This window comes from Oratosquilla oratoria, chromosome 15 (assembly GCF_046742065.1).
Source record: "Oratosquilla oratoria isolate Oo_2021 chromosome 15, ASM4674206v1, whole genome shotgun sequence".
In the NCBI taxonomy this organism is placed as follows: domain Eukaryota; kingdom Metazoa; phylum Arthropoda; class Malacostraca; order Stomatopoda; family Squillidae; genus Oratosquilla; species Oratosquilla oratoria.
In genome coordinates, this window is record NC_134791.1 from 49753509 (window position 1) to 49766008 (window position 12500).

The following is a 12500-nucleotide window of genomic DNA, read 5'->3' on the forward strand; positions in this document are numbered from 1 at the left end:
CTGATCTTGTGGTTCTTTTTCCTGTTTAGTTTCATCGAGCATCTTCAAAAGACAAGTTCAATATTTTCTAGTACCTGATCTGTTTCATAATCTATGTATCTTGTTTCGTATCCTTCGTATCAAACCACTTTAGTTTCTTTTTCCTGTTTAGTTTCATCGAGCATCTTCAAAAGACAAGTTCAATATTTTCTTTTTACTCTCCGTGTGTTTCACTTCCCCCCAAGTTCAGTATTTTCTATTACCTGATCTGTTTCATAATCTATGTATCTTGTTTCGTATCCTTCGTATCAAACCACTTTAGTTTCTTTTTCCTGTTTAGTTTCATCGAGCATCTTCAAAAGACAAGTTCAATATTTTCTTTTTACTCTCTGTGTGCTTCACTTCCCCCCAACCCAACGTGAGCATATTTCTTTGGTCCCTTGTTCCCACTCCTGCGATTACAGACAGTAAACAAACAGAAGTGAGAGGGAGGGGAAGGGTGGAGGTTCCTCCTATTTGTCTTTATTTTCTTCAGTCTTCTTCGGGTGCCCTCGGTCGGGGTGGGGACAAAGCCAAGGGGGCAGGAGTGTGGGAAAGGGTAGGGAGGATAGGGGTAGAGGATGGGAGAGAGAGAGGGGGGAGGGGGAATAAAGGAGAGAGGGTAGGAGGGAGGAAGGAAAATCGTAGCGGTATAGGAGATGTAAGGGAAGGCTAGAGTTCTCAGGATTGACGTGTTAATCTCCTAAACAGGATGACGTACATTAATAGATTTTTGTTAGGGACTTTGTCACATGATTTTACTCAGGCAAGGGCCTCGGAAAATTGCAGGATTTCAAGATGGAAACAGGTTTCCACGAGTCCACATTCCAGCTGAATAAATCCATCTGACATTAATCGTTATCAAATCACCATAATGGAGCGATTGGAATTACGTTACATTACAGTCCGAGGATTCTGAGGGAGAAAAGATAAACAGGGCGGATGATTACCAAAAATGGTAAATGTATAATGAGTCTGTAATATATATATATATATATATATATATGTATACATACATATATATATATATATATATATATATGTATATATATATATATATACATGTATATATATATATATATATATATATAATATATATACATGTATATATATATATATATATATATATATATATGTATATATATAACTATATATATATACATATAAATGTATATATATAAAAAAATATATATATACATATGTGTATATGTATATGCATATGTATGTATGTATATGTATGGACTAAGGGAAGGAGAGAAAAAATAAAATCGCAGAAAAAAATATTTCGAATAAGAAGTAGCAATGAGGAGCGACTTTTCTTAAGATTCTTCTTCTTCTTCTACTACTTCTTCTTCTTCTTCTTCTTCTTCTTCTTCTTCTTCTTCTTCTTCTTCTTCTTCTTCTTCTTCTTCTTCTTCTTCTTCTTCTTCTTCTTCTTCTTCTTCTTCTTCTTCCTCTTCTTCTTCTTCTTCTTCTGCTTCTTCTTCCTCTTCTTCTTCTTCTTCCTCTTTTTCTACTTCATCATCATCATCTTCTTCTTCTTCTTCTTCTTCTTTCCTTTATCTACCTCTTCTTCTTCTCCTTCTCCTTCTTCTTCTTCTTTTTTCTTCTTCTTCTTCTTCTTTCTCTTCTTCTTCTTCTTTTCTTCTTCCTCTTCCTCTTCTTCTTCTGCTTCTTCTTCTTCTCCTTCGCCTTCTTCTTCTTTTTCTATTTTTCCTCTTCTCCTTGCCCACTTCCTTTTCTTCTTCTTTAATCTCACGAAGAAAGGGAGAGTGCAAGAAGCAAGATAAATAAAAAGAGAAAGTAAACTATAGAAGAGCATAAAAAGATAAAGGGAATGGAACCCGGTACCCATGAGACTAAACACTTGAAAAAAAAAAAAAATGGAGGGGAAAAGAAAATTACCTCCGCATCTTGTTGTGTATGACAATATGATAAACATCAAAACTATCAATTTTTTTCCAGATTGAGTTTCTATTTATGTAATGGTCCAGCCCTCAACTGGAGAAAATCGTCTAGTATATACCATTTATAGAATGAGTCACGGTACTGGAGGGTTAGAGCGGTCCGGGAGGGAGAATCCGGCAGCAAAACCCGGTGGCGGTTACGTTGGACTAGAGGGTCGAAGATGCGGGTCTGATAGGGTTAAAGGGGCGATATAGATAAAACGTTGATAAGGACCTGGGAGCGAGGGAGGGCATGATAGCTTGATAAAAGGGTCGTGATGTTATGGAAGGTGAGGGGGATAGAGGAGGGCTGGGTAAGGGATTCTGTTCAGGAGGGTTATGAGTGCAGTTGGTGGAAACAAATGAAAACCTTATGGTGACGTACTTTATGATCTTTCGTCTGGTTAGGAACAAACAATTCTTTAAAATTTTCTCAATTCTTGCCTTGTGGAGCTCTGTATTGATACTCCTTCAGGTCCAGGTTTGCTCTGAAGGGAATAAAATTGCCAGGCCTTTGTTAGAACAAAATATTTCACGTACATAACTGTGTTGAAGAAAATGATATGTAAGATTGTAAAGAGCAAAATTAAGAAAAAATATAAGCCCTTCGCTCGAGAGAAACCCTCTTTAAATTCCCTTCTTATTTTAAGACATTCAATTCAGTTTAGGCCTGCTTTGGACGGGAATCTGTTACATTTTTTCGTCCATAATTTGATTAAGAGATATATTTTGTTAATCAAACTATTTCTGAAGAAAGTTTCTAAAAACAAATACTAACATTCTTAAAGAATATCTAGATTAATAAGACTAACACTTCATATCCCATTTATTTTTCAAGTAATTATTTTCACTTTTTCACTTAAAATGTCTCGCACTGCTCCTTGATAATAATGATTTTTCAATAAGCGTTAATTTTTATATTCAAACGATCTTTACATTCCATAACTTTTCGAACCATATATATATCCCCTCATTAGTCACATAGACCTGTTTATTTTCAAAATTTCTCTATTCCCACTGTATATATCCTCTTTTTTCTTTGGTCTCCCCTTTTCTCTTTCGATATTTTTCTTCCTACTTCTGTTTCTATGAATACCAATATATTTCACGTTATCATTTGACCTCCAAATGTTATATACTCTACGTACAGTATCATGGCTGCCACCGCATTCTTCATTTACACACCCTATTTCTTCTCTTATTTTCTAAATTATTATGTTACGTCTATGTTCACTGTTGAAAACAGCGGAATCGACCAGTCAGTACCACCATGATGGTCAGTATCCACACGCCCCCTTGGCATGGATATTGCAGAGCATGATGTGATGCGCGTTGTAGATAAACTAAAACATCCAAATCGCATGGACTAGACAAAATTTGCCCAAGAGTACTCAAGGAAGCCAAAGATGCAGTTTGCAAATCCCTTTGTGCAATTTTCAACTGATCTTTATAATTCGGAAGAGTTATACAAGAGTAGAAACTAGCAAAAATTTTGCTCATGTTCAAAAAGGGTGACAAATCTAATCCTGGTAACCATCGGACTATTAGCCTTAGAGTTTAGACGGTCTAACGGTTCGTCGAACGCGGTTCGACAGACACGTGTTTAAAGTGATGTGTGAACGGGGTATTTGGTTGTCGAACACGTTGGTTAAACCAGTGTAAACCCCTCTTACATCAGATGTTTGTAAACAAATGGAGTCCTGAGAGACGAAATTATGAAACTCTTGGAGAAAAACTATATTATTATAGATTCACAACACAACTTCTATAATAAGCGTTCGTGCCTGATTGACCTTCTCGATTTATTGTATGATATTTACGGAATATACGAAAAAGAGAGAGCAGTTGACATTACATGTTGTAGCCAACACCTCTTAAAGTCCGCTAGGTGTAACTAAGTTTTTTCTAAGTGTACCCGATTGTCACATTTTTTCTGCTTTAGTCACTCCTTAACACAAGCTCTATATCTATTTAATTATTGTATATTTGTGTGTACCTTCATTGCAAAAAAAAAAGATGAATACTTCTTTTGTATGAATAAAGAACATTTCTGTACAGTACATCCCATGAAAAGAATATATGTGTTACCTAATTATCACAGAATGTATTGTATACTAACAGTAGAGAGTTCAGAATCTTATCACCAATGTTGTACATAGTATCGTCAGAATTTTCAATAAACAGATCGGTCATGGAATTGATTTTTAATATCAATCGCCCGGTGGCAAAAGCTCTCTTTTATACACTACTATCTTTTCATTTTCTTAGACATTCTTCCCCTCCCACAAAAACCGATCCCGCGCAAGCGGGTGGTCTTACCTAGCAAATCGCAAGTCGCAATATCCTAGCTGTTATAGCTGTTCTTTGTAAGAATAATACCGTCCGTCTGCACTGAGCATAGAAGTGCTCATCCCAAGTGTGTTTAAGGGAACCATCATCGTGGTGAATTAAATTGGTATATTCTGACGGAAATACTACCATCCGCCTACATTGAACACGGAAGTGTTCATTTCAATATTCTGACGGAAATACTACCATCCGCCTACATTGAACACGGAAGTGTTCATTTCATTTGCGCTTAAGGGAATTATGCCGCTGCGAACTACATGGTGTATTCTGACTCCCCTCTTGAAAAAAATAACTTCCCATGCCTTTCTCTCCCTACTACCAGACTGACAATATGTTGCTACGCAACAACAAGTGACAATATCTTGACTTCCAAAAACCTTTCGATAAAGTCCCTCATAGGAGGTTACTAAGTAATCTAGAATCCCATGGTCTAGTAGGTTATATTTACCGATGGATTTCTGAATGGCTGTCTGGTCGTATGCAATGTGTTGTTCTGAATGGAAAATGCTCAGCCTGGCATTGTGTAACAAGTGGGGTGCCTCAGGGCTCTGTGCTAGATCCTGTACACTTTCTGATATACATTGATAGGCTGGATGAAAATGTAAGGTTTAAATGATCGGAATCGTGGATGATACAAAAATTTCAAATGAAATTATATCTAAAACAACAAAAAAGTAAAAAAGTTATTTAAACACTTTATATGAATGGGCGGAAATTTTACAGATGTTTTTCAATATAGATATATGTAAAGTACTTCATATTGGTAATAGTAATGCCTAGGCCAACTACACGATGAATGGTATACAACTAACAAATGTAAAACAAGAGAAAGAACATGGACCCTGGTGTTTTTATCTCAGATAATCTGAAACCAAGCAGACAGTGCTCGGAGCTCATTAAAACTGCAAATAAACTTATTGGATTTATAGGTAGAGGTTCTGAGTTTACATCTGAAGAAATTATTATTAATCTTTTCAATGCCCTAGTAAGACCTAATCTAAAATACTGCGTACAGTGTTGGTCTTCGCATTACAAGAAGGATGTATAAAATTTAGAAAGAGGGCAACGTAAAGTAACAAACCTCATCGTTAGGTTGCGGAACAAGCCATAGGAAGACGCTTAAATTAACTAATTTTCTTTAGTCTCTCGAAACAGAGAATGACGGGTGTTTTAATTGGGGGCTTCAAAATTGTCAAAGGAATTGAAAGTATGGATGTGGGAAAATATTAAAAAAAATGACACTTCCAACGCAACTAGGAATAATGGATGCAAGATTGTAGGAAAACGATTTCAAGCAGACATGGCGAAATGACCTTTCTTTAATCGCGTTGTTAATATATGTGATGTTCTACCATCCAACGTCAATGGTTGTTTCACCGGAGAGGTATTCAAAAGTCGTCTTGATATTGACCTAGCTACAAATCCCCGACTAGAATTATCTATTTCAAAATAGGATGAAAATGTTAATGATAATTTAAGTACCAGAACAGCCTTGTAAGGACCAACAAGTCTGTTGGTGTTCGTTTGTTCACGTAACTCCATGTAACTATCCTATTCCTCTTCCTTGTACTCTCCTTCTCCTATTTCTGGTACATCAATCGCTTCCTCGTTTTCCTCTTCCTCTTCCTCTTCATCCCCTAATCCCCAATTTCCTCCCCTCCTTCTCCTTCCCCTACTTCTCCTCCCCTATTTCTCCATCCCTACAATTTCCTCCTCTGCCTCCTCCTCATATTAGTCCTCCTCCTTTTCCTCCTCTTCCTGTCCCGTCTCTTCCTCTTCCTCCCCCTGTTCTTACTCCTTTATCTGTCCCTCCCCCCTTGAAACATTATATTCACAGGTTTCCATATTCCAAGAAGCGTCAGAGCTACGTTTTTTTCCTTGGTGTGTATGAATAAACACCTTCCCTCTGTGCATAAACAGTCCCTGTCTTTCCTCCTCCCTCCTTTAAAAACAGCCTTTTCTCCTAGAATAGCTTTTCACTATTCTTCTTTTACTTCCATCACCTCCTCCTCCAACTCCTCCTCCATTCATCTTCTTACTCTCCCTCCTCCTCCTTATCCTTCTGGTTTCCCCACCTTCTTCTTCTTCTTCTTCTTCTCCCCACTATTCTCTCTTTTCTTTTCATTCCTTCTCTCATCTAAATTGTCCTTCTTCTCCTTCCTTCTGTTCCTCCTGCTCCTCATTCTTCTACTTCTTAAACTCGATCACTAACCTATTCTCTCACCCATTCAATTTATAGCTCTCAGAGCCACAAAATCATTATTCTGTGAGTAGATATTTCGTTCCACCCAAAGAATATAATAATCACTTTTAACTTTTACTGTCACGCTGTTCTCCTGAACTTTTTATCTCTCCTTTAACAACTGTTTGACCAGACCAATTTAGTGCTAATTTAACAAAAGGAAAAGAAACACTCGTTATTTAGAACAAACTGCAATGACACCTAATAAGAAATTAATCCTCAAGTTTACATAGACCAAGACTGGTGTAGTCATGGGATTTTACCTTCGAGCACTCAGAACACGCAGCCCTGGATTCTTCATTGACGAATTACAAGAACATGTAGCCAAAAATATTTCAAAAAAGAGAAAAAAATATACTACTGATGCATTCATCAGACAGAGGAAGGGTGACATTGATAAGGAGAAATTAAACACATCTTACTTAGTACTTTCCCTCTCTAACATCAGAAATAGATTGGGAGAAATGTTTGGACCCACTGGCTGAGCCATCAGTAGTGACACAGGTAAAAAGATAGGTGACTTTATAAAAGAGAAAAAAGACGACCATGGTAATAACGATAGTATAGTTTACAGGATTCCTTGCAGTTGCTGTGAGGGTTCATATTATGGAGAAACGCAAAGGGGGTTGGCTAAAAGACTCAGTGAGCACAGAGCAGATGTCAAACATCATCTCGATACGAGTGCTTTAGTTAATCATTTAAAACATACGAGGTACTTACCAAAATGGGAGGCAGCAGATGTACTGAAGAACCTGTCCAAATAGAAAAGTAATGTATTTGAAGAACTGTACACAACTACAAATATAAACACGAAACAATGGGTGACATAAAATGGACAAAAAATATTGTTGCAATAGCAACAACAGACAAAATACAACAACGACCAGGAGGACAAAATCTCATCAGAACAGACGTGAACCGGGGTGACCTCTCCCAAAAACTCCTCATAGGACTGCGTCTCCTAAAGTTCATGTTTATAATGACCATGTTTTCTCCTCATTATAATATTCCACTGAAGACTATTCTTTGGGGGAAATTAGTCAGAAATAAAACTGGAATATGATTCGTCCCTTCCTTTCTCAGTTTTCCAAACTTGTCACAATACTTCAATACATATGTTTATGTATGTATGTATGTATGTATGTATGTATGTATGTATTATGTATGTATGTATATATGTATGTATGTATGTATGTATGTATGTATGTATGTATGTATGTATGTATGTATATATATATATTTATATATATATATACATATACATATATATATATATATATATATATATATATATATATATATATATATAAGATTGAAGGTGAAAGAAGTTGACGAGGAGAAATGGGAGAATTTTACGCCTTAACGTTTCGACCCGCAGGGTCTTGATCACAAATCTAACAACTCAAACTTAACCGGATATTTTATACACGGACGCGTCATCTTATGGGACGCTTCGGAGAGCTTGTTATTCTATCTGCGTATTCTTTTATTATTAATAAGCTTGTGGCTTTTGCTAAACATATAAATCCTTCTCTATGGTTAATGTTGTTATTAGTGTTGATATATGCTGCCTCAATTGTCTTCCTTAGTTTCTTGGATGATCCTTTATTTAATACGGTTGTGTTGTTCCAGTCTGGAAGGTGACCATGTTTATCCACATGTATTACTATGGAGTTAGATGTCCTATGGGCTTTTACGTCATTTTTATGTTCATTTATCCTTTTATTAAGTCCGCGACCAGATTCACCAAAATATGAAGAGGGACAGCTTCTACACGGGATTCTATAAACAACGCTGTTTTCGTTAGTGGGATTATTGTCGCTACGTGTTACCAAATGTCCTACTTTGCTACCTGACGTCCTGGCTATTTTGATGCCTGCTTTTAGGAGAAAAGTGTCTAGGTATGAATTAACATTAGAGTTTGGTACTGTGATATATCTGGTTTCATTATTACATTTATTATCATTCTTATTTTCATTTTCATCTTTACTTTTGTTAATTATATCTTTGGCTTTCTTTTTCAACCTACATAAGAGACCTTTTCGATATTTGAGTTTGATGAAAGTCTCAGTAATACGTTGTAATTCAGGATCTAGAAATTCTTTACTGCATATACGAAATGCTCTGAGGAAGAAACTCATTATAATACCTGTTTTAGTTCTGTCATCATGTCCTGAGTAGAAGTGTATATAGTCTTCTTTATTGGTGGGTTTCCGGTATACTGAAAATTTCACATTTTTATCTATTCTATGGATAATTGTGTCTAAGAAAGGTAATTTTCCGTTATTTTCATTTTCTGCAGTAAATTGTATATTTTCATTTACACTGTTTAATCTACTGAGTTTGTTATTAATGTCTGTATCCTTAGGTACAATTACGAGTATGTCATCAACATACCTAAACCATTTACTATTCCTACGTATTATAGTCATGTATTCTTCTGTTTCGAGTATTTCCATGTATTAGCATGTGTTAGCATGTGTTAGCAAATTTATACATGGAAATACTCGAAACAACCGTATTAAATAAAGGATCATCCAAGAAACTAAGGAAGACAATTGAGGCAGCATATATCAACACTAATAACAACATTAACCATAGAGAAGGATTTATATGTTTAGCAAAAGCCACAAGCTTATTAATAATAAAAGAATACGCAGATAAAATAACAAGCTATCCGAAGCGTCCCATAAGATGACCCGTCCGTGTATAAAATATCCGGTTAAGTTTGAGTTGTTAGATTTGTGATCAAGACCCTGCGGGTTGAAACGTTAAGGCGTAAAATTCTCCCATTTCTCCTCGTCAACTTCTTTCACCTTCAATCTTATTTGTCATAATATAGTCAACGTATACATATGCATATACATATACATATACATATACATATATATATATATATACATTTATGTGTGTGTGTGTGTGTGTGTGTGTGTGTGTGTGTGTGTGTGTGTGTGTGTGTGTGTGTGTGTGTGTGTGTGTGTGTGTGTGTGTGTATGTGTGTGTGTGTGTGTGTGTGTGTGTATGTGTGTGTGTGTGTGTGTGTGTGTGTGTGTGTGTGTGTGTGTGTGTGTGTGTGTGTGTGTGTGTGTGTGTGTGTGACTCGAACCTCCGCTACCACGAAACCGATTGCGCTATTAAGAGAGACATAAGTTGAACGCAACATTTCTTATATATTTGTGTGATCGAGTTACATACACATAGACGAAATTTTGCATTCAACCCATCTCCGCCATCATAGTACAATTGGTTTCTACACATGTGCCTCCTCGATTTTCTCGATGTTGATAGCTAAAAGGGTATTGTGGCCAATATATATATATATATATATATATACATATATATATATATATATATATATATATACATATACGTATATATATACATATATATATATATATACAAACATATATATATATACATACATAGATATATATACATACATATATATATACATACATACGTACATATACATATACATATATATATATATATATGTACATATATATGTATATATATATATATATACATATATATATATATACATATATATATATATACATATAACATAATATGATATAATATATTATAATACAATATAATATAATATAATATAATATGATATAATATAATATAATATAATATAATATAATATAATATAATATAATATAATATAATATAATATAATATAATATAATATAATATAATATAATATAATATAATATAATATAATATAATATAATATAATATAATATAATATGATATAATATAATATAATATAGTATATAATATGATATAATATAATATAATATAATATATAATAATATAGTACAATATAACATAATATAATACAATATAGTATAATATAATATAATATAATGTAATATAATATAATATAATATAATATAATATAATAGTAGTATAATATAATATAATATAATATAATATAATATAATATAATATAGTATAATATAATATAATAAAATATAACATAATATAATATAATATAATATAATATAGTATAATATAATATAATATAATGTAATATAATGTAATATAATGTAATATAATATAATATGATATAATATATCAAGTAATATAATATAATGTATTATAATATGATATAATATGATATAATATAATATAAAATAATATAATACAATATAATATAATATAATGTAATATATTATATCATAGTATAATATGATACTACATAACATAATGTAGTATAATGTAATATGATATAATATGATTTAATATAACATAATGAAATGTAATATAATACAATATAATATAATATATTATAATATATATCGTTGATGAAGAATGTATTAGCACATTTATAAATCAAAACTAAAATCGCTGTCGAAAAAGGAGAAAAATGGAAATGGTGGATCTATATATTTCAATTGTAATCTACAGTTCTCATCATTAAAGAGGACTGTAGCTTACAGTCGAAATATATAAATTCACCGTTTTCATTTTTTCTTCTGCTCCAACTGTGGTTTTAGAAACCTTCTTCTTCTCCACTACACATTTACTTCATTCTCTTAAGTATGTTTCCACTAAATCTTCTGTCACAAGTTAGTAAAGTTTCTTGATGGGGTAGATTAAAAGGGAGATACAATTTTCTTCTTTCCTTTCAATTAATTACACTTGGTTATTCAAGGTACACCAAAGGAATTCCTATTTGGGATCCTTGTACACCCACCAAGCCAAGTCTGCTCCGACGTCACTATTTAATACATCCAATAACTCTGAACGTTACAAATAAGTGCCACCCTTTAAGGGCGTGACTTTACCTCCATGCAACAATAATTTCTCTCCTCCTCCACCTTTTTCTTCAATCAGAAAGACTATACTGTCTCAAGCAATACTGTTTACGCAACCGATTCTGTCGCAAGCGGAACGTGGTTTAATGTTTACATTTCGTCACTTCATCACTTCTATCGGTACCTTAGCCTATATTGATAAACATCTGACGGCAAGCGAAAATATGCAGCTCTGCACTTCCTCTTGGCCATTGTTTAAAAACATCCAGGTAATAGAATTTGCATATCTTTCCACCTACCCCTCTATCTACTTAAATGTCTACCTCTATCTACCGGACACTTACAGCCACCCTTTCTCTCCCTTGTTCCCTCTTCACGGCTAACACCCTTCCAACTACACTCCCAAAATTAAACTCGCCACTCCCTTTCAACTTACAGTACTTTCACTCAATAACAACACATCCATCTTATTTCTCATAAACATACTGGCTGTCTCCCCTTATGCACTCATCTGTACCACATCCATACACATTAAAATACCCAAACCTTAGGGTTCTGGTTGGAAAGCTCCTCCCAGACACTCTTATGCCTTTAATATTTTTAAGAAAGTCCCCTTTGGGGACACAGAGAGTAGGATGCCTAGTCCTATCTCCTTCCCCTTTTTTTTTTTTTTTTTTTGTCGCCTTTTACGACTCAAGTGGGTAGACTCGGTGACAACATTCTTCTCCCCTACCACAGAGTTCATCAAAAAAGGAAACGAATATTCAGAGAAGTAGTACAGGACAGTATTAGGAATAGGCGAAGAGCATAATGAAGGGACAGTCACAGTATAATAAAGTCTCATAATTTCTCTATGAATAGATTTCCTCTCTCACAACCAAAATGATGTGTGGCTTTGGTCCATAGGGGAGCTCCATATAGACCCTAAAGTATCAACTGCATGCTACTGACCAACTTTTAACACCACAAAAACAAGCAACCAATATCCCAGACGATATATATATATATATATATATATATACATGTCTGTATATTTATATATATATATATATATATACATATATATATATATATATATATATATATATATGTGTGTGTGTGTGTGTGTGTGTGTGTGTGTGTGTGTGTGTGTGTGTGTGTGTGTGTGTGTGTGTGTGTGTGTGTGTGTGTGTGTGT

General features: G+C 34.2%; 1 protein-coding gene across 1 annotated transcript in view; it reads right to left on the minus strand.

The window, feature by feature from the left end:
- The window catches only part of LOC143033447 (uncharacterized), a 1606485-nt gene that overhangs the window by 1152287 nt on the left and 441698 nt on the right, over positions 1–12500 (minus strand). The window contains exon 5 of the mRNA XM_076198904.1: positions 7276–7307. Within this exon, the coding sequence (XP_076055019.1) occupies positions 7276–7307 (32 nt within the window). The remainder of the gene's footprint in view (positions 1–7275; positions 7308–12500) is intronic.